General features: G+C 43.8%; 1 protein-coding gene across 4 annotated transcripts in view; it reads right to left on the reverse strand.

Annotated features, from left to right (window-relative positions):
• osbpl9 (oxysterol binding protein-like 9) overlaps nucleotides 1-23,355 on the reverse strand; it is a 291,865-nt gene that overhangs the window by 198,352 nt on the left and 70,158 nt on the right. For all 4 annotated transcript variants that reach the window (XM_038794259.1, XM_038794260.1, XM_038794261.1 and 1 more), the window contains exon 3: nucleotides 8,006-8,084. In XM_038794259.1, coding sequence (XP_038650187.1) covers nucleotides 8,006-8,084 — 79 coding nt within the window. The remainder of the gene's footprint in view (nucleotides 1-8,005; nucleotides 8,085-23,355) is intronic.

Raw genomic sequence — 23,355 nt, forward strand, 5'->3', positions numbered from 1 at the left:
GCAAAAGAGACATGGGAGACCCATGATTGAAGATAAGTGAAAAATGATGCCAGCCTATCAAGGTGCTTTCCTCATAACAATGCTGGTTGACAAATACTATAAACAATGTCAATTTTTCATGTATAAATATAACAAGACAGCACAAAATTATGTACTACATGATGGAGAATTAGTAACGATATTGAAGGAATAGTGATATACTTCCAAATAAGGATTATAGAAATCAGAAGTAGAAAGGATGGTGCATATCTTGGGAGGGAAACTTGCAGGTGGTGTTGTTCACATGTGCCTGCTATCTAGGTGGCAAAAAACACAAGTTTTGAAAGTGCTACTGAAGGAACCTAATGTCCCAGATGTTACACAGTGCAATCATGGTGGAGAGGAATTAATGTTTGAGGTGTTGAATGGGATATCAATTAAGTAGATAAATTTTCCTGGATGATTATTGTTGGACCTGCACTTATCCAGACAGGTAGGGAGTATTCCATCACAAGACTTGCGTCTTGTAGATGTTGGACAGCTTTTAGGGGTCAAGAGGGGAATTACTCACCACAGTATTCCCAGCTCTTGTAGTATTTAGGTGACTGATGCAGATAGGTTTCTGGTCAATGGTGATTGTAGGGTGTAGACGATGAGGATTGAAAATTGGTAATGCAGTTGAACACCAATAGACTCTCTCTTGTTGCAGATGCTCAAGGCCTAACACTTGCGGTGCGAATGTTGCTTGCCACTTAACAGTCCGAGTCTGATTGTTGTCCAGGTCTCGCTTCAGGCAGGCAAGGATTGCTTAATTATCAGAGGTGATGTAAATCATCATGTTGTTGAAAACATATTTACATTCTTAAATATGGAAAATTGCCCAGGTGTGTCCTGTACATAAGAAACAGGACATCTCCAACCCAGCCAATTACCACCGTATCAGTCTACTTTCCATCATCAGCAAAGTGATGGAAGGAGTCATCAACAGTGCTACCAAGCGTCACTTACTCAGCAATAACCTGCTTACGGACATGCAGTTTGGGTTCTGTCAGGGTCATTCAGCTCCTGACCTCATTACAACCTTGGTTCAAACATGAAGAAACGAGCTTAATGCCCGAGGTGAGGTGAGAGTGACTGCTCTTGACATCAAGGCAGCATTTGACCGAGGCTGGCATCAAGGAGCCCTAGCTAAACAGGAGTTAAACGAATCGGGGGGAAATTCTCTGCTGGTTGGAGTCATACCTGGCACAAAGGAAGATAGTTGTGGTGGTTGGAGGTTAATCATCTCAGCTCCAGGACATCACAGCAGGAGTTCCTCAGGGTAGTGTCCTTGCCTAACCATCTTCGGCTGCTTCATCAACGACCTACTTTCCATCATAAGGTTAGAAGTGGGATGTTCTCAGATGACTTCACAATGTTCAGCACCAATCACAACTCCTCAGATAATGAAGCAGTCTATGTCCAAATGCAGCAAGACCTGGACAATATGCAGGCTTGGCTGACAAATGGCAAGTTACATTGGTGCCACACAAGTGCCAGGCAAGGCCATCTCCTACAACAGGATCTAACCATCGCTGAATCCCCCACAATAAACATTTTGGGGGTTACCATTGATCAGAAACTAAACTGGACTAGCCATATTAATACGGTTACCTAGGTTTACCGTTACAAATTAGATCTTCCAATTTTATTGTAATGCTGGACAGCTCAAACTGAAACTTGAAGCTTCTAAAGTAGCAGTACATGTTGGGATAATTTGGTTTCTCGCTTTTGATTGCTATCCAGTCACCTCTACTGAAAGCTTGCATTCTGTGAAATCAGGTGAGACAGGATTGTGTTGCTATCTGCAGAACAGCAAAGGTTTACCATCATCCAGAGAAGGCAATAAAAAACAAAACCAGTAACAGCATAAATCCAGTTTCTCTTGTTTCAGACTCCATTTTCCCAATTTCTCCTTTCTCAATCTCAAGATGTGCAAACCCAGACAGCAAGTAATACAAGCAATTCAGTTATGGGAGACATCTGTCAAATGTGATCTCGTCTTCATCCAAAAGGAGTTTACAAACAGATGCAACAACAATAATGGTTTTCCCCTTCTTTAGCAAAGGAATCCAAGGCCAATTATAACACTGCAACCATTAACATCAGCTAAATTCCATTAAAAATAAAATGCAACTAAGCGGGGACCTTTCTTGTTAGTGCGGCTCACTATAGGAGCATTTGCGAACTACTTTTTATGAATTATGTTTTTGTTCCCAAGTTCTGGAAAGCACACACAATTGCACAAAAACTTTCAAATCTGCGAGAAAACTAATTTCAAAAGCAAAACTTTGCGGATTGGATTTGTTTATTGTCACGTGTACCAATGTACAGTGAGAAGTATTGTTCTCCGTACAGTCCAGATCATTCTATACATAAATTAAAAAAACATAATGCAAACATAAATACTCAATATACATACATAGACATAGGCATCGGGTGAAGCATACAGGAGTGTAGGACTACTCAGTGGAGAAGGTGTGAAGAGATCAGGTCAGTCCATAAGAGGGTCATTCAGGAGTCTGGTAGCTGTTAGAACGTGTTCAGACTGAGTTGATGTTTCAGGTTGATGACTGTTCATCAGAACTGAAGATCTAGCTTTCCCGTGTTTCAGTATTACTGCTGGTTGCTTTCAGGGAAAAGGATTTCATCCATCAGATGCAGGACAAATTGGTACCTGAGCTCATTTGTACTCTTCTCTGGAACATTTAACAGAGGTTTGATATATGGATGAGGATATGAACTCAGGACTGATTATTTTAATGCACTGGAAAATTTAATACATAAAGTTAGATCGCTTTTTCTTTGGTTGTTACCGTTCATTTGATGCTTTTTTTTGCGCATGAGCAATGTACCCAAAATTACTTTCCATATGGATAATAAAGTGAAATTGAATTGGAAGGCTGCCACTGATGGAGAAGTAGTTTATCCGGTACATTATGCCAGGGGGTTGTTGATTATTAACTTAGGAGGGTGGCGAAGCAGATGCAAAAGTAACAAGAATGAGTGTTTCCATGTAGAAACTGAAAGACAGTGAGAAAACTGCACTGGCAAAAATGAAGACTGTCCTCGAAAGGCAGGGCAATGGAGAAAGATGAAAAGGAGATCATGGGTTTTTGACCAATCAGGTAGATGTAAACAGCAGAGTAGCAATACTAGGAGCTTTCAGAGGACAAATCAGGATAACAAGGTTTTCTAGCGTTCATGGCAATCTTGTTTTTAACAAGTTGTACAGAGTGCTGGACTATCATCCTGAAATTAACCTTACCAGAGATTTGAAAGTTTTGTGCAGTAATATGTACTTTCTGGTTGAACTTGGGAAAGTACTAGTCACATTTCATCATTCCTCATTAATAACAAAAAAAATGTTTAAACCGAATACAACATAAAATATCATATAGTATGCCAAGTACTTCAACTGAAAAAAGTATAATACACCACACACTATTTTTCTTTCTGTATCCTCAATTTATTCTATGATTATGTCTGTCTGTATTTGTTATTTTAAAAAAGTCAAACAAAAGACAATCCAGCATAACAGTGAATAGACACACCAACATGCCATGTCATAATGTCACAAAACTGTAAGCTAATGCCAATGATTTGCCAACATATATTCAACTTCTTTGATGGGCAATAGATGTCTAAAAATTAGATGTGTATACAATCTACAAGGTGCACTGCAGGAATTCACCATGGTTCCTTAGGCAACATCTTCGAAACCCACAACCATCGAGAAGGACAAGATCAGCAAATACCTGGGAATACCACCACTTGGGAGGTTCCTCTCCAAGTCATTCATCATCCTGACTTGGAAATATATCGCAGTTCTTACACTGTTGCTGGGTGAAACTCCTGGAATTTCCCCCCTTACAGCACTGTGGGTATACCCACACCTCAGGACTACAGTGGTTAAAGGCAGCTCATCACCACCTTCTGAAGGGCAACGAGAGATGGGAAATAAATACCAGCCAAGCTAGCGACACCGACCTCCCATAAATTGAATTTTTTTAATTCCTAGCCTGCTTCACCCAATATCAGGTTACAGAAGATATCAATGGCCAGCCTTCTACTTACAGTTCCAGATGTTGGATGTAGTCAGGGATCCTAAAGAAACTGAAATCTAAATGACCAAAATACCACCAACTCAAACCCAAGAAGAAACCTTTTTGACTGTCCAATAAATGAAAATGAACAGCAATGTATATAATTTTGAAAATGCCAATAAAAAGATTTTTTTTAAAAATACCACCAACTCTTACATTAAAATACTGTCGTACAATTCAGTGTGTATGTGGGATGTCGGAAGCACAGGAGAGTTATTCAAAAACAAAACTGGAAAGTAATATTAGTTACTATTAATAGAAGAAATCAAAATCAGAAATTTCGAAGATGGCTCTCGTGTTCTTCTAAAAGTTATATTTCCTGGATAATATTCTTTTCTAGAAATTAAAATTCCATGCTCAGTGCTACAACACCGATACTGCAATACGTTCCACTCAACATGGAGTCGGCAAAGTCTATCCAAAAACAGCTGATTCAGCCCAACTGTCCTTAAGTGTTCCACACGGGTCTCCTTTCACCTCACTTAGATGAAGAGAAACGGGAAAGCTTATGAAGCATAAGTACTGGCAGAGACTAGAATACTCAACTAACCCTTTCTTCCCTATCGACACATAGGGTCGATAGAGAGGAAGTACGATAGAGATAAAGTGCATCTATCTGGAGAGTCGAGAATGAGGATTCATAGTCTCAGAATTAGAGCCTGATTTTTCAGATCTCAAAATTAATAAAACACTTTGGCATGCAAGGGGTGCTATAAGTTTGGAACTCTCTTTTGCAAACAGCAATTAAAATTAGATCAATATTAAAGAATATAATGCAACGGTGGGTATATGGAAGGATCAGCCATGAATTCCCCGAATAGCAGAACAGACTGGAGGGGCTGAATGGTTTATCCCCGTTTCCAAATGTGTCTATGCCATTTGCCTCAACTACTCCTATAGTGGCAAATTCCAAGTTCTTACCACTCTCTGGATAAAGACGTTTCTCCAATATTCCCCGGGAATCAAACCCAGATCCCTCGTGCAGTGAAGCCACAGTGCTAACCACTGTGCTACTCTGCCACCCAAAGTGACCTTTTTGTGTTTATGATCTCTAGTTTTTATCTTCCCCACAAGTAGAAACATTTCTTCCACTTCAAATCGTTTATTAATCTAAAAAGACCTCTATTATCACCCCTCAGCCGCATCATCTCTCAAAAAATAACATCCCCAGCTTGTACATCTTTCCTGATGGTTATAACCTTTCAATTCTGGTATTATCCTTATGAATCTTCATTCTACCTCTCCAATACTACTATAGTCTCTTTATTTCTGCTAATGTTGGTTTAATAATTTCTGAATATCATAGAATCAGAATGCTAACAGCCAGAAGGAGGCCATTTGACCCATGATGTCAGACAACTCAACTAGTTCCATTCACCCACCTTTTCCCCCATAGCACTGCAGATATTTTATTTTAAGATAATTATCCAATTCTCTTTTGGAGGTTGGGATTGAATCTGCCTCCATCACACCCTCAGGTGGCATTCCACATCCTAACCATTCCCCCCATTAACAAAAAATGTTTAAATCATGTGGCTGTTGCTTCTTTTGCCAATCACATTTAATAAATGTCCACTGGCTATCCAATTCTTCCAAAGGAAAATATTTCTCTCTATGTCTACTCTGCCCAGATCCCTTGTGATTCTGAATACCTCTATCAAATCACCTCTTGGTCTTCTCCAAAGGAGAACAGTCTCAGCTTCTCCAATCTAGCCACGTAACTGAAGCACAATATTCCTAGAACCATTACTGCAAATCCTTTCTGCACCTTTGCAAATGCTTTCACATTTTTCCTCAAGTGTAATACCCAGAACTGAACACAATGGACTGAAGTGTCAGTTTGGGGGGTGCACCCATCCATAATCCCACCGGCTGTCTCACTGAAATTTAATGCTTGGAGCAACGTTAATCGCTTTAAAGGAGAGACACCACGAAAGGAGGTCCCCTGCACTTTCCCAACAGCAGCCTGTGCAGCTAAAGCTGCTGGGCTTCCCACATGACATGAACCTCCCCTGGCCATGTGCAAAATACTGGCAGTAGCAGGACGAGACCCTTAACAGAACATTAATTGGCCGCAATAGGCCCAAAAACAGAAGAGCTGCCCAACATCCCCCCAACCCCCTTAAAATGAGGTTGGTGAAAGGCCAGGTAGACCACCCTTTGAATTTACAAGCCTCCCCAACTTCAAACCTGCCAGCGGGGACTGTAAAATCCAGACCAATACTCAGTTGAGGCTATACCAGTGTTCTAAACAGATTTATCACAACGTCCTTGTTTTTGTACACAATTCCTTAATTTAGTCCAAGATCCTGCATGATTTGTAAACCATTTAGTCAAACCTGTCACCTTCACTGATTTATCCAAAAATTCACTCTGCTTCCACATCCTGTTCAGAATTGTACCTTTTATTATATATTGCCTCATTTCATTCTTCCCATCAAAATTAATCACTTGTTTAACACCATATTCCACGCCATCCATGTAATTTTTAAGTTATTCATTCTTCGAACTTAAAATCAAATTTCCACAGTATAATTACACAATATGCCAACCAGTACAGTATTCTAAAGGGATAACTGAGTTTACTCAACTGACTTTGCACCTTTGCGATCTGCACTCGATGCATGCACAGTGTTCTACTTGGTGCTTCCTCAGCAATCAAAACATTAGAATTCCTGCTGTATCTATGACTTTCAAGGGCCTTTTTCATAGGAGTGTACACTGAACACCATGCTTCCAATACAAATATGTGATGTGGTCCCAAAATACTAACTTACTACACACACTAATATTATTGTCTGAACAAAATAAGTTATGTACATTGTACTGAAAGAGGTTCAGATGACAAGTTTTTTATTCTTCAGGTAGGTTTGCAACATTTTCCACAAGAACTAAATTAACAGTCATTATATTTTTTAAATTCAAAGTCTAGAGCTTCTGTACATCTGGACAAATAATGAATTCACTTATCAATACAATAATATCTGTAGCATTGAGCATTAAATTTTGCCATCTGCCTTAGGAAATTTAAATAATTCAGGCCACATCTAAAATTCAAAAACAATTATTTACTTACCAGGAAGCAATGCATATTCACTGGAGTTTTCTCAATTATATAAACTATTTTCAACCTAACATTATTGTCTTTTCTTCATTCTTGGGAGTCCAAAGCACCTTGGTATTCTCAACGTTAAATGGTGGGTTCACAATCACAAGTGATAACAGAAAATTGGAATGACAATGCCTTACCCTTCCTACCGGAGAACCACAGCATACAGTGGCGAAACATGGCAATAGCTGGTCAAATTAGCATTACAGATCAGTAAGAAAAAGCAATGATGACAAGGAAATGAAGGACAGAAGATACAAACAATGCAGATAGAAGAAATTGGAGGTTTGTAGGACATAAGGCTCCACCTTAAAGCCAAATGCTGCTTTCAGCTTTCTTGTTAATGCACATCTGCAGTCCTAAGTAGAGACACAACCCTGCTTGGCTCAGTCGCTGTCCTGCCCGTGCTGCCACAGTCCTCACACTGCAGAGCAGCAGTTAAAAATGAATACCCAGCAGTTCAGACTATTGCAAACAGAAATGAGAACTTATTTTCTATTTATAACTTATCCTTCAATTTTATATATTATCCAAATCATGGTGAAATGATTCTTTGTTTAACATGTTTTTACTCCAGTGTAGTCAAACACCCACAGTTCTAACCTGCAGATCAAGATCCAGAATGTTCAACACAGTCTGATGTGTGCTTCACAAATACTGTCAAAATTTCTGTCCACAAACAAAATGCCAGGCATCAGTTTTCACGCAATCTCTCTGAAATCAGAGTGCTTTCTGTCTTTCAAATGCACGTCAGAATCTTCCTAGTTCTCACCTTGAAAATGGAATGTCTTCTGATCCACCGTGACTGTGAAGGTGCTGTCATCCTCATCGTCTATACCAATCACAGCTCCCTATAAAACAAAGAGAGCAAAAGCCTGATGAAATAAGCAGTGACATCATCAGCCTACTGCACTGGAATGTTAACAGGCGGAGGAAGGTAGAGGGAGATACCAAATACTGCAGAATATCAGTTTCACATGCAGCATCCCTTCCTAAGAGGCCTCATTGAAATTCAAAAGCACAAAACTGTCTAAACATGCATTCAGCGCTTACTGATGGAAAATATGCAAAATAAATAATTCATTAGTTAAGCTAAAGTAATTCAGCAATAACATTACAGGTTTCACATACACATTCCTAATTGGTACAAGAACAGTAATCAGTGCATTTCAAACACTAGTCTAAAAAGGCCTGGGCAGTCACTGATCAGCGCTGCTACTGTTATGCATATTTCTGCTTTCAAACACTGCAAAAAGATTCAAACTGAAAATCTGTCCAATAAAGAAAGAAATCTGCACTTTTAATAAATCACTTTTTAAAAACATTTTCATTGTGTTCTTTGCAGATATCTGATTAAGATCAGACTGGACAGCTTCAGAAAGGCTGAAGTTGATGAGTTATTTATTGCAAAATGGCAACTTCTATTGGTGAAGTCTGATAAAAATGGCTTAAATTCATCAGTTTATTATACTGGGATATTCATTCAATTCTGCCTTTACCGACAACATACAGACAGAAATAACAAGTTCACAAATGCTAAGAAATCTTATATTATTGAAAGATCTTCAACCAAAGTGCTCTCTCCACAACTGCTGCCTAACCTATGCACCCAGCATTTTCAGCTTTTGCTTTCAGATTTTACTGAAGTTTGTTTCTATAGAATTATAGCATGGTTACAGCACAGAAGGATGTTCAGCCCGTCATGCCTTTACAGGATCTCTGCAAGAGCAACTCAGCTAGTCCCACTCTCCCACCTGTATCCGTACAAATCTTTTTTCAGGTAATTATCCAATTCTCTTTTGAACGCCACAACTGAGATTATACATTCCTTTTTTTCAGATTGCCCTTTGTTCTTTCAACTTCCGCTTTCATTGGTATTTCCTGCTTCTTGGTCGTTCAGTTACACGCAGCAGTATTACCAAATCTTTCAATTACACAATGTAACCAATTCCATTTTTGCAGCAGCTTCTTAAATCAACCTTGTGTTTAATTGTGACAATGGGTTGGTGGCAGCAAGGACTGAAGTGACAGAGAACTATGTGAAGTGGGATTTATCTATTGTGCGGCATGGAGGTAAGTTGAGAAGAAAGCAAGCAGGGAACTTTCACAAACTCAGGATGCCCTAAACCTAAACTGCTTCTTCATAGCTAACAAAACATTTTGAAATAAAGCCAATGTTGTAATATAAGCAAATGCAGACAATTTTGACAGTGAAATTGCACACAATGCAGACAGTGTGCTGCAACCAGCAACCAATTCAATAACCAAATAACCCATTTTAGCTGCTGGTTGAGGGATAAATGTCAGGATTTCAGGAGTGTTACAATCCCAGATCCCCACAGTTGCTAGGATACTGGACAGAAATCCCAATATTTTATTTTAATTTTGTAAGACTGTGAGAAAGGACACCTCGGACCAGGAGTGATTTTACATATGGAGATATGGTATATTAAAACAAACTTTATCACTAACAGTATTAAAATATCTTTAACATCACACAAGAGGGCAGCACGGTGGCCTAGTGGTTAGCACAACCGCCTCACGGCGCTGAGGTCCCAGGTTCGATCCCGGCTCTGGGTCACTGTCCGTGTGGAGTTTGCACATTCTCCCCGTGTCTGCGTGGGTTTCGCCCCCACAATCCAAAAATGTGCAGAGTAGGTGGATTGGCCACTCTAAATTTCCCCTTAATAGAAAAAATAATTGGGTAATCTAAATTTATAAAAAAAAAAAAAAAAACATCACACAAGAATATAGCTTACAATTACCCTGTAAACAATGCTGATCAATACAGTGACACAATAACCCTTAACTGCTATCTTAATTTCCACGCAAACAAAATAAATCACCTCGGGTCACAATCCACTTTTAATACAGTTAGCAGTCTCAGGGATACTTGCTGTCACGAGATGCCTTGGATACTCCACTTTGAGAAAGAGAGATCTTTTGAAACTGCTCGAAAGAAAAAAAAGAAACCCGCCTCCCTGTCAGGATAATGCAGAATCTCTGGCTGTATACTTCAGAAATCTTCTCAGCTCCCCTTCGAACCAAAAACTAACTCTGAAAACCTCAACACCTGACTGATACAACCCTGGCTCCTCCCATGTATTACATCAGCAGAACACAATGTCTCTCATTATCTACTCCCCAGGGAACCCTCTCACTAAAAATAAAAGTCCATTTGCCCAAACCTCTATAATGTTTTAATTGCACCCGTCTCCAAAAGCCTGGCTGCTTTCAAACCAGAATTTTAAAAAACATGACTGCAGCAGCCACATATTATCCCAGCTTTTAACCCTTATTGCACCAAATACATATAATTCAATACATGTAAAAATCGCAGGAGCTTTCCCCCAAGAAGAGTTCCATAGGAATATTTACATTCACCCGATAAAATAGACAGGAGATTGGTTGACAATACCGTTCCTCATTGCAGTGGCAGATAAATTACAAGCCCCTGCTTTTACAATGCAGCTTAAAGACACAAACTTCTAACTTGAAAATGAGTAAGCTAACTGATTGACATGGTTGACATCTTGGTTAGTTGCATATTTGGACATATGCTAAACACAAGATTGAGCATAAATAAATGCATTTAGGATATTTACATCGTACTCTTCTACTTTACCTACCTGGTGCAATGCTGCATCGTATTCTCAAGATCAGGATTTGAGCGCCATCAACCACAAAAATTAATGAACATTTAAAGGATGATCCTTAGCATCCAAGCATTGGTGGAAACCACACCTACCAGTCCAGTATAAATCGAAGGCAGCATGGCGCTCAAGTGGAAGGAAACTGCATAATGGTCTCTCCAGAAGATCCTTTACGCTATAGAAATCGCATATCGAGCATGTTGCTATAGTACATCCTTTAGATAATATATACTGTAGTCAGAGTGCTAGTGGTGGAGGAAGTGACTGTGAATAGCCTCAAGCTTTTAGTGATTCTGCAACTGCAACCATCTAGATGAATAATGATTATTCCATCCGACTTCGGAGTTCAGTATTGTACTTCAGGGTAGGAACGGAGGGCTTGGGAGGCACGCCAATTGATAACACCCAACTCTTCCCCGCTCCGGCACCATTGATCACTTGGCTGTTCTAATTATCATTCTGGTCAATAGTGATCCCCAGGTTAGTGATGTTGTGGTACTTGCCAATGGCAGCGCCCGTTGAAGCTTAAGCAGTGGTGGTTGGATTTTTTCTTCTCGAATATAGTGGTCAATGTGATATGGGTACTTGTGTATTGACAACTCCCAGCTCTAAACCTATCTATCCGCTTTCTGTATCATCAGACTACCGATCTGAAAGTTTCTCTCACCCACAAATGCTACCAGACCTGCTAAGTAATGTTCTCGTTGAGCTGTATGGTTGCAATGGCAACTTGAAAGATGCTGCCCAGGCCTGGATCTGAAACAAATAGGTATGTGCACATCCACAAAAAAATTAAAGGGTCAAGCACTTGAGTTGAACACAAATACAGTCCACCCGAAGGGAGTAATGCTGTTGAGCATTTCCAGAATCTTCTGTTTTTATTAGGCTACTAGATCTGAAATTTTCTCACTAAATTTTGGTTCACTACCCCAATTTGTTTAGAAACCATGCTCCTGTGAAGTGCTGTGGGACGTTTTACTATATAGAAGGCGTTAACTAAATGTTTTTGGTGATGCTATTAGCAGGCAATGTGTTATATTACAAGCAAATGTTCGGAGTGAGTGGAGCACAGATGGATGTGATGGAACATTCAATGGGGAAGAGGAAGCAGAATGGACCAATAATCCAAGGACCCAGAATGGTCTGGGAACCCAGGTTTGAATCCCACGACAGCAGATGGTGAAACTTGAATTCGATAAAAATCTGGAATTAAAAACCTAAATGGACTTCCAGTGGCAGCCATGGTGAGTGGTCGCACATTTGCCAGCTCCCGCTCGAGGCTGTTTTTTTGGACCTTTTCCCCGTTTGTAGGGTGGATGCATTGCGGAAAAAAGGTGCAGGGGTGACTGGAGGAAAGTTTGACTCCACTGGTGGATACATCCACGGGCCAGAAGTGGATTGAGAAGGGGGCAGATGGAGCAGGAGAATCTTCATGTTACACAGGTTAAGATAGCAGAGGGTAAAGGGTCTGCCTTGCCTGCCCAATGGTCGACAGAGCAACTGGTGGACTTTTTAAAATGAAAAGTTTCGGCGACAAAGGAGGGAGGCCCATGAGGACCTAGCCCTGGCTCCAGAGCCATTAAAAGCAGGAATTGACCGTGTGGAGCTGAGACTGGAGTCCCAGGGCCAGGCTATTCGGAAAGTGGAGGAGGCGATGGGGGGGCACGAAAAGTAGCTGGCCTCGTTGGCGGCTGAAATAGGTGTGATGCAAGAGACTCAGAAGCGGTTAAAGGAAAAGGTGGAGGACTTGGAGAACCGCTCCCGGCGGCAGAACCTAGGAAACCGGAGCAACCAATTAAATTTATATAAATGATTTGGATAACAGGACCGATGGTAAGGCTGCTTGATTTGCTGGCAACACAAAGATATGTAGAAAAGTAAGTTGTGAAGAGGACGCAAGAAGGCTACAAAAGGATATAGTTACGTCAGGTGAGTGGACAAAGATCTGGGAAATGGACCATAAAGTGGGAAAATGTGAAGGGAGTCCATTTTGGCAGGACAAGTAAAAAAGCACGTTATTTAAATAACAAGAGATGTCAGAGCTCTGAGGTGTAGATGGGTCTGGGTATCATAGTGCATGGATCACAAGAGGCTAGTATGCAGGTACAGCAAGTAATTAATAAAGCTAACAGAATGTTATTGTTTAATGCGAGGGGAGTAAAATATAAAAGTAGGAAGGTGATGATTCAGTTATACAGTGCATGAGAAAACAACATCTGGGTACTGTGTACAGTATAAGTCTCCTTATTTAAGGGAAGATGGGGCAGTTTCAACAGCTCTTCGGGTTGGGGACAGGGTCAAGGGAAATGCCGATTCGGGGGAGCCATGGATTTGAGCCAGGGAAGTGGGATGGAAATTTTCGGAGATGGGAGGAGGAAGGAATTAGGACACAAAAATATTTATTTCTTGGGGGGTTGTTTTGCGGGATTGAAGGAGCTGGGAGCAAAGTATTGGCTGGAGCAGGGGGAAACATTTAGATACATGCAGGTTCGAGACTTTGCCAGAAAGGAGTAACAGAGCTTCCCAGTAGAGCAGACTTCCACATGCTGGAGGAGGTGCTGACGTCAGGGGGACTGGAGAAGGGGGTTGTATCGGCGGTTTACGGGGCTATTTTGGAGGAGGAGAAGGCGACGCAAGAAGGGATTAAGGCAAAGTGGGAGGATGAGTTGGGAGAGGATATGGAAGAGCGGTTCTGGTGTGAGGTGCTCCGGAGGGTGAACGCCTCCACCTCGTGTGCGAGGTTGGGGCTGATACAGCTGAAGGTGGAGTATAGAGTGCACCTTACAAGGGCGAGGATGTGCCGGCTCTTTGAGGGGGTAGAAGATGTGTGTGAACGTTGCGGGAGGGCCCCGCAAACCACGTTCATATGTTTTGGTCCTGTCCAAAGCTGGAGGATTATTGGAAGGAGGTGTTGAGGGTAATCTCTAAAATGGTGCACGCGAAACTAGACCCGGACCCTCGGGAGGCCACTTTCGGGTGGTCGGACCAGCCAGGGTTGGAAACGGGCGCAGAGGCTGATGCTGTAGCCTTCGCCTTGTTGATGACCCGAAGGCGGATCCTGTTAGGGTGGAGATCAACCTCTGCACCCTGTGCCCTGGCGTGGCGGGGGGACCTGCTGGAATTCTTACCGCTTGAAAAGGGCAAATTTGAACTGAGGGGAAGGATGGAGGGGTTCTACAATTCATGGGTGTTATTCATTCTACATTTCCGAGAATTGGATCACTTCGAACATTCGGGGAATTGGGGGCTAGAAGGGTTGGGGGGAAGGCTGTAAGTGTTAATGGTGACTATGGGTGATTCCTTTATGTCATTTGTTTATGTTGACATGCGGGGTTTGGCGGGAGGTTGGGGTCATTGTTATTGATATGGGGATTGACATTATATTCGTTACTGATTATTGTTTATTGTTGGGTGTAAATTTGGGAGAAAATGTGAAAAATAAAAAATAATTTAAGGGAAGATGTAAATGCATTGGAAACAATTCAGAGAAGAAGGTTACTAATCAATACTTGGCATGGATGTGATGTCTTACGACGGCTGGACAGCAAAGACTTGTATCTGCTGGAGTTTTAAAAGGAATGATAGGTGACTTGCTTGAAACATACAAGATCCTGAAGGTTGTTGACAGAGTGGGTATAAAAAGGATGTATCCTCTTGCGGGAGAATCTAGAACTGGGGGTCACTGTTTAAAAATGAAGGTTCACCCACCTATCAATGATTCACTGAAGGTAATACACTTTGGGACCGGCGCCAAGGTCATACATCATAGAATTTACAGCTCAGAGGGAGTCCATTCGGCCCATCTGGTCTGCACCGGCTCCTGGAAAGAGCACCCTCCCCAAGGTTAACACCTCCACCCTATCCCCATAACCCCACCCAACACTAAGGACAATTTTGGACACGAAGGGCAATTTTATCATGTCCAATCACCTAACTTGCACATCTTTGGACTGTGGGAGGAAACCGGAGCACCCAGAGGAAACCCACGCACACACGGCGAGGATGTGTGGATTCCGCATAGACAGTGACCCAAACCGGAATCGAACCTGGGACCCTGGAGCTGTGAAGCGATTGTGCTATCCACAATGCTACCGTGCTGCCCTGGTCCCAGGTTCTACCCCGGCTCTGTGTCACTGTCAGTGTGGAGCTTGCACATTTTCACTGTGTTTGCGTGGGTTTCGCTCCCACAACCCAAAGGTGTGCGGGCTAGGTGGATTGGCCGTGCTAAATTGCCCCTTAATTGGAAAAAAATAATTGGGTACACTAAATTTAAGAAATAAAAATACACTTTGGGACACCCCCAGGATCTGAAATGCTCCCCTTTCATTCTTTCCTAATGCTGGTTCCTCTAACTGTCTAGAGCTTGGGTTTGAATGCAGTCCAAATGGGTGGGATTCAATTCTTGTTTGTTGGTGCTTCAAGATAAACTAAGCATTAATTGACAACCTCCCACAGACACTACTGTATAGCTAGTGTTTGAAATTTCACACAGCATTTCATACATCAGAGGTTGAGGCGAAGACTCTTTGTTGGAGCAGAGTGGAGATTTAATTCATTTTAGAGCTATTGCACCATAACAAAGATTAAATTAACAGAGTTTGCCCATATTACTCAAATTATATATACAAAAGCGCAGAGCTGTACATTTTGACAAAATGGGAGTGGGAGAGATTACATTCCATAGAATCCCTACAGTGGGAAGCCCTTTGAATCTGCGACATCCCTCTGAAAGAGGACCCTACCTAGGCCCACTTACCCACCCTATCCCCATAACCCCACCTAACCTACACAGCTTTGGACTGTGGGAGGAAACCAGAGCACCTGGGAGAAAACCCATGCAGACAAGGGGAGAAAGTGCAACTCCACATAGTCACCCAAGGCTGGGTCACTGGCGCTGTGAGACAGCAGTGCTAATCACTGTGCCACACCATCCACTTTCCACTGTCTCATTTGGAGTGGTAAGAACAACTCTGAGAACAAAGTATGGGAACAGGAAAGAGAAAATAATAAAAGCAGATCAGTCACAAAGCAAGGTTAATCCGAACAATCTTTTAAGTACGAATATAAAATATTTAACACTTAACCTATTCATGAAAATTGAATGTCAGGAGCTTGACTTCCTTTAAATTATTAATGACCAAATGGATGACCTTACATTTTGTGTCCAAGGATAAAACTTTCAGCTGCTACATTTTTCATATTGCTCATAATTTCAGCGAGCAAGCAACAAAATGGGGGCATAAGCCAAACAACTTAAATGTGACTCAAAGCAATTAAATTTAAACTCCACAAAAGGTGATTTCTGAATGAACAGATTCAATCACAATATTTTTGATACAGCACATGGGAGCAATGTTCCCTTTAAAATTTAGCTGCTCTGCGTGGTCCATTTTTCAATCGCTTCGTGATATTTTGGCTAAGATCAAGCATTAGATCAAGCCTAAGATCAAGAGCAATGCCTTTTCTTGTCAGCTTGGATGTTGTCTGCCTCCCTTGTCCATGAATTGGTTTGAATTTGAATTGTTTTATGGAGCAAACAATGAGATGGATTAAGGGTTTGCCCTGTCCGCTTTGCAACTTTAAGGATGGGATTTCAAAAATCTTTTAAAAGTCCATTTTTCAGGGACTTCCGGTGGCGTGGGCGAGCAGGGGCCACAGTAAGAGGAGCTCCCGCCAGTGGCCATGATTTCGGGGATTTCCCGGAGTCATCACTCACCCCCGACTATCGTCGGCCTTTGGGGCTGTCACGGGCAGCTAGTGGGGCCGGTTTAAAAACCAGCGAAGAACTCTGCGCGGGTGTCGGGCGGCGGGGGTTGAGGCGCTGGGCCCAGCGCTCCCAGCGTGCAGGTTGGAGCAGCGGGGCCGGAGCTACAAGGAGGCCGAGGCGGCAGGCCCGAGGTCAGGACACGATGCAGGTGGGGTGTCCCACATCGGATGGCTCCCACCTAGGATGAAGAAAGAAGGCTGAAGTCCGGTCCCAGGGGAGCTCTGGGGAAATGTAGAGGAGAAAGAAAGAAGGTTTAAAGAAGTTTGGTGAAAGTTTTTTTTTCCTCCCCTTTTTGTGTGTGAAGGAAGAAAACTTGTTTTTTTCAAAAAAAAAGAATAATTCAGATTGATGAAGGACAGGAGGGTGGAAGGGGAGAGAAGAGAAAAGAAAGAAAAAACAATAAGCCGCTAAAGGATGCGAAGAGCAGCGTCGAAGAAAGGAGGAAATGCAGGTTCGCCGCTGAATGGGAGGACGAGCAAAAGTGCTGATAAGATGGCGGAAGCCAAACCGCAAGGCGGGGCTGCACTACTTACGGTGGAGAAGATGACCGAGGTGATGGCGGTGGAGCTGGAAAAGCAGTTCGCGAGGCACATGGAGACCTTGAGGAAGGAGACGGTGGTCGCATTTAAGTCATTGGTGGAGGACGCAATCGCCCCGGTGAGGGTGGCGGTGGCAAAGGCCGAGGTGAGAGAGCAGGGCGAGAAGATGAAGGAAGTGGAGGAGGCCGTGTTACGACACAGCGATCAGGACACCTCGATGGGGGACGAGTTGCGGAGGGAGGTGGAGATCAACAGAGGACTCCAAGCAAAGCTCGAAGACTTGGAGAACCACTCAAGGCAGCACGATTTGAGAATTGTGGGCTTGCCTGAAGGGGCAAAGGGTCCAAGGCCAACACAATACTTCGCTAAGAAGTTGGCGGAGCTGATGGGGGAGGATGAGAACCCCTCCCGGTACGAACTAGACCGAGCTCATCGGTCCTTAAGGCCAAAGCACAAAGCACAAGCCAAGAGCAGTAATTATCTGCTTCCATTAGTTCTGCATGAAGGAGAAACTATTAAGCTGGGCGAAGCAGAAGCATGAGGTGCTGTGGGATGGTACTGCGGTTCGTATCTCCCAGGACTTGACGGTGGAGTTGGCAAAAAGACGATCGGCGTTTGGGCGAGGGAAGGCAGCATTGTACAAGGGAGTGCGATTTGGTATGGTGTACCCGGTGAAGTTGAAGGTAACGTATAACACCAAAGAATTTTATTTTGAGACAGCGGAGGCGGCTGAGGCGTTCGTGAGGGCAGAAGGCTTGGGACAGACGTGAGGAGCGGAACTGGAAGAGAGACTGTGGACTGTGTTTGAGCAGCTGGAAAATGTATAAATGCTACAACTTTATTTTTATTGATGTGTATTGTAATTTACTTCTCTTTGCATTGTTACAGAGTTCAAGTTAATGGTGGGTCGATTGGCGTTCTGTGTTGCGACAGTTAAATGTTATGTTAGTGAACTGTATGAGTTGGATTGTTGGTTTTGCTTTTTTTAGTTTTTTCTTTCTCTGGGACTGGGTGGAAGGGGACGATATATCTTGGCGGGGAGAGCCACCCGGGGGGGGAGACCTCACTTGAGGGTGAAGGACCAGGTGAGACTTAAAAAGGGCTGGGTTAGTCAGGTGTTTCACTCTGGATTTGATGGAAGGGCTCAAGGGGTAGCGGTGTTGGTCGGCAAAAAAAAGAGTACGCTTCCAGATGGAGAAGGTGGTGGCAGATCAGGGGGGTAGATATGTGATTTTGACAGGGGCGCTGGAAGGGAGATTAGTGGTGCTGTTAATGTGAGAAAATTGAAAAGATAATTAAGGAATATGTATTCAACTGTATGGGTGAGGTGTCGAAGGCAGTTGTCTGGGAGGCTTTAAAGGCGGTGGTGATGGGTGAGGTAATTTTGTTTAAGGCCAGGGTGGACAAAGAGGAGAGGTTGGAGCGGCAGAGGGTAATAGATGAGATGTTGGAGGTAGATAGGAGTTATGCAGAAGATGGGGACCCAGCGAAGCTGGAAAAGAGGAAGGAACCACAGGCAAGCTTCGACCGACTGTCCACCAGGAAGGCGGTGCGCCAACTGAGACGAGCAAGGGGTGCAGTTTATGAACATGGAGATAAGGCGGAGTTAGTAGGTCAGCTCCGGAGGGAGGCAACGGCAAGGGAAATTCTTCAGGTGAAGGATAGGGCAGGGAAGTTGATGGTGGCTCCGAATCTGATTAACAAGGTTTTTGAGGAGTTTTATGAGAGGTTGTACAGGTCAGAGCCACCCCGGGTAGACCGTGAGATGCAGGAATTTCTAGATGGGTTGGAGTACCTGAGGCTAGGGGAGGGGGACAGGGCTACATTAGAAGGAGCAATAGTGGAGCAGGAGATAAAGGATGCGATTGGGAGGATGCAGTCGGGGAAGGTGGCAGGGCCGGATGGCTTTCCGGTAGAATATTATAAAAAATTCAAGGATATGTTGGCACCCCTGATGGTGGGAATGTTTGAAGAGGCGATAGGGAAGGGGGTGCTGCCACAAACCTTGGGGCAGGCATCGATTTCACTGTTGCTAAAAAAAAGATAAGGATCCGACGGAGTGTGGGTCATATAGGCCCATATCACTTCTGAATATGGACGCAAAAGTATGCGAAGGTACTGGCGGGTAGGCTGGAGGAGTGCCTCCCGAAGGTGATAGGCGAGGATCAGACGGGGTTCGTGAAAGGGAGGCAGCTGTTTTCGAACATTAGGAGGGTTTTGAATGTCGTTGTGGCACCGGCAGAAGGGAAGGGAACAGAGGTGGTTGTGGCATTGGACGCCGAGAAGGCGTTTGACCGGGTAGAATGAGGGTACCTGATGGCAGTTCTGAAGCGGTTTGGGATTGGACCAAGATTTGTGAACTGGGTAAAGCTATTAGTCGAAGGCAAGTGTTCGCACAAACAATATCAGCTCGAGATATTTTTCTCTCCACCGTGGGATAAGACAGGGATGTCTTATGTCCCCCCCTGCTGTTTGCACTTGCGATTGAGCCGTTGGCCATCGCATTAAGAAGTTCGGGAGCATGGAAAGTAATAGTGCGGGGGGGGGGAGGGATAGAGCATAGGGTGTCCTTACATGCCAATGACTTGCTGCTGTGTGTGTCGGAACTCAGTGCATCGGTAGGTGGAATATTGGAGGTACTGCGAGTATTTGGGTCTTTCTCGGGGTACAAGCTGAACCTGGACAAGAGTTTGTATTTTCTGGTATCTCAGCCGGGGGTGGGGGCGCTGCCATTCCGTAGGGCAAGGACTCACTTTAACTATCTGGGGGTGCAGGTTGCCCAGGAGTGGGGGAGGCTTCGCAGGTACAACATCACTAGTTTGGTGAGGAGAGTGAAAGCCGATCTGGCAAGATGGGATGGTCTCCATCTGTCACTGGCGGGTCGGGTACAGGCGGTTAAAATGAATGTGTTGCCGCGGTTTCTGTTTATTTTTCAATGCCTACCGATTTTCCTCCCAAAGGCTTTTTTCAGGGAGATTGAGGGAAGGATTACCTCATTCATATGAGGAGGGAAGGTGGCCAGAGTGAGAAAGGTGCTGCTAAAGAGGGGAAGGTAGGCAGGGGGTTTGGGTCTCCCGAACCCGATTTACTACTACTGGGCGGCGAATGTGGAGAAGGTGCGGAGCTGGGTCAGAGGGGTTGATTCCCAGTGGGTCAGAATGGAGGAGAGCTTGTGCAGGGGGTCGGGATTGAAAGCAGTAGCAACAGCGCCGCTCCCGATAGCTCCGGGGAAATACTCGGGAGTCCGGTAATAATAGCTTCACTGAAAATCTGGAGGCAGTTTCGCCAACATTTTGGATTGGGGGCTGGGTCAAGGGAAATACCGATTCGGGGGAACCACAGATTTGAGCCAAGTAAGTGGGATGGAAGTTTTCAGAATGGGAAGAGAAGGGGATTAAGACGCTAAAAGATTTGTTTCTTAGGGGTCGGTTTGCAGGATTGAGGGAGCTGGAAGCAAAGTATGGGCTGGAGCAGGGAGAAATGTTTAAATACATGCAGGTTCGAGATTTTGCCAGGAAGGAGATACAGAGCTTCCCGGAGGAACTGGCCTCCACATTGCTGGAGGAGGTGCTGACGACAAGCGGACTGGAGAAGGGGTAGGGTCAGCGGTGTATGGAGCTATTTTATAAGAGGATAAGGCACCACGGGAAGGGATCAAAGCAAAGTGGGAGGAAGAGTTGAGAGAGGTTATAGAGGAGGGGGTCTGGTGTGAGATGCTCCGGAGAGTAAATGCCTCCACCTCATGTGCGAGGTTGGGGCTGATACAGCTGAAGGTGGTGTACAGAGAGCACCTCACGAGGGCGAGGATGAGCCGATTCTTTGAAGGAGTAGAAGATGTGTGTGAGCATTGCAGGGGGGGGGGGGGGGGGGGGGGGGGGGGGGGGGGGGGGGGGGGGGGAGGACGGAGGGGTTCTACAAGTCATGGGCATTATTCATTATGCACATTCAAGAACTGGATAACATTGAACATTAGTGGATGGGAGATGTTTATATTAAGGATGACTCTGTAATCTCTGATTCCTTTTTGTCATTGTTTATTTAAACATGCGGGCTGACGTTTGGGGGTTGGTGGAAGGATGGGATCGTTGTTATTGTGATGGGGATTGACATATCTGTTGCTGATTATTGTTTATTGTTGGTGGGTGTAAATTCGGGAGAAAATGTGAAAAAGGAGGAAAATAAATTTAAAAAAATTTATTTTTTTTTTTTTTAAAGAGTCAATTTTGCAGTGCATGGCCCATTGATCAGTGCAGTTTCTTCAGGTTTTTTTCACACAGCTATGTACATGCATAATCACTAAGTGAGGCCTCCGAGGCACCTGCGAGGCTGCACAGTTGCCGTATGTGGAGCGGCTCCACAAACATCCCCATCCTCAATGATAGGGGAGCCCTGCGCATCAGTGCAAAAGAAAAGGCATTTGCAACAATCGTCAGCCAGAAGTGCTGAATGGATGATCCATCATGGCCTCCTCGGGATGTCCCCAGCATCACAGATGTCAGTCTTCAGCTAATTTAATTCACTCCATTGATATCAAGAAATGGCTGAAGCTATAGGAGCAGGTCAGAGGCTCGGAATCCTGTAGTGAGTAACTCACCTCCTGACTCCCGAGAGCTTGTCCACAATTTACAAGGCACAAGTCAGGAACGTGATGGAATTTTCTCCACTTGCCTGGATGAGTGCAGTTCCAACAACACTCAAGAAGCTCGACACCATCCAGGACAAAGTAGCCCAGTTGATTGGCACCCCTTCCACAAACATTCACTCCCTTCATTCCTGACGCACAGTGGCAGCAGTATGTACCACATACAAGATGCACTGCAGTAACTTGTCAAACCTACTTCAACAGCATCTTCCAAACCCACAACCTCTGGGGTAAGAGCACTTGGAGTACTGTGAGCAGTTCTGGGCACCGTATCTTAGGAGGGATATTTTAGCCTTGGAGGGAGTGCAATGTAGATTTACTAGTTGTGAGGAGAGTTTGGCCTGGTTTCACTAGAATTTAGAAGGTTAAGGGGTGATCTGATCGAAATATTTAGGACATTAACAGGGAAAGACAGGGTAGATAAAGACTATTTTCACTAGTTGGAGATTCTAAAACGTGTCGGCAGAGTCTAAAAATTAGGGCCAGGCCATTCAGGAGATGTTGGGAAGAACCTCTTCCCTCAAAGGGTGGTAGAGGTTTGGAACTCTCTCCCACAAACCGCAGTTGAGTCTAGAACAGTTATTAAATTTAAATCAGAGATAGATTTTTGTTCAGAAAAGACATTAAGGGATATGGGTGAAAGGCGGGTTTCTGGAATTAGACCACAGATCAGCAGGATAGGCTCGAGAGGCTGAATGGCCTATTCCTGTTCCTATGGCAGATGTATTGGAATGCCATCACCTGGAAGTTCCCCTCCAAGCCACTTTCTCCTCTTTCCTTCCTCACTTGGAACTATTATCATTTTCCTTCATGTTGTTGGGTCAATATCCTGGAACTCCCCTTTTATTTTAAGAGAGTTTTTATTGGGTTTTCACATTTTGTATTTGACAACTGATGTTATCCGTTATACTTTACATAACCTCGCCCAGAGAAAAAAAATAACATAACAAAAACGAGCAAGAAATAAAAGGAGGTAAAAGACAGGCATACAGTTACATATAATTGCTTGCCCTTCTGCTGTGGCCGTGTGCCCACCCCTGAACGGCGTACCTTTGTTGACGTTCCCAGTGGCCCGGGCATGTATTTACAGATGTCAATCTACAGTTTTAGTCCTTTGTCCCTCACAATTTCTTTGCGCGTCATTCCCCCTCCCCCTCCTTTCTTCTTCACCTCTATCCAGTGACTCACTAGTGTCTCTCCCCCCACCCCTCACCCCACACTCCAATGATTGCTGGCTACGAACAGATCCTGGTACAAATTGGTAAACGGCTTCCACATCCTGTGGTTTCAGTCTTCCCAATAGCTAACTGCAGGGTATTTTTGCTCATCCAATACTGGATAAGCAGTCTGATAATTTAGCAAAAGTGAAGGAGTCAGAGAGGTGGTGGTGAGGTAGAACTGGGTCTTGTCAGCATACATGTGAAAAGTAAAGCTGTCCCTTCGGTGACGTCACTGAGGGGCAGCATATAGATGAGAAGTTGGAGACAGTCCAGAGACAACAAACTTGTTATAGACTCGGCA

Source organism: Scyliorhinus canicula, chromosome 4 (genome assembly GCF_902713615.1).
Source record: "Scyliorhinus canicula chromosome 4, sScyCan1.1, whole genome shotgun sequence".
Lineage (NCBI taxonomy): Eukaryota > Metazoa > Chordata > Chondrichthyes > Carcharhiniformes > Scyliorhinidae > Scyliorhinus > Scyliorhinus canicula.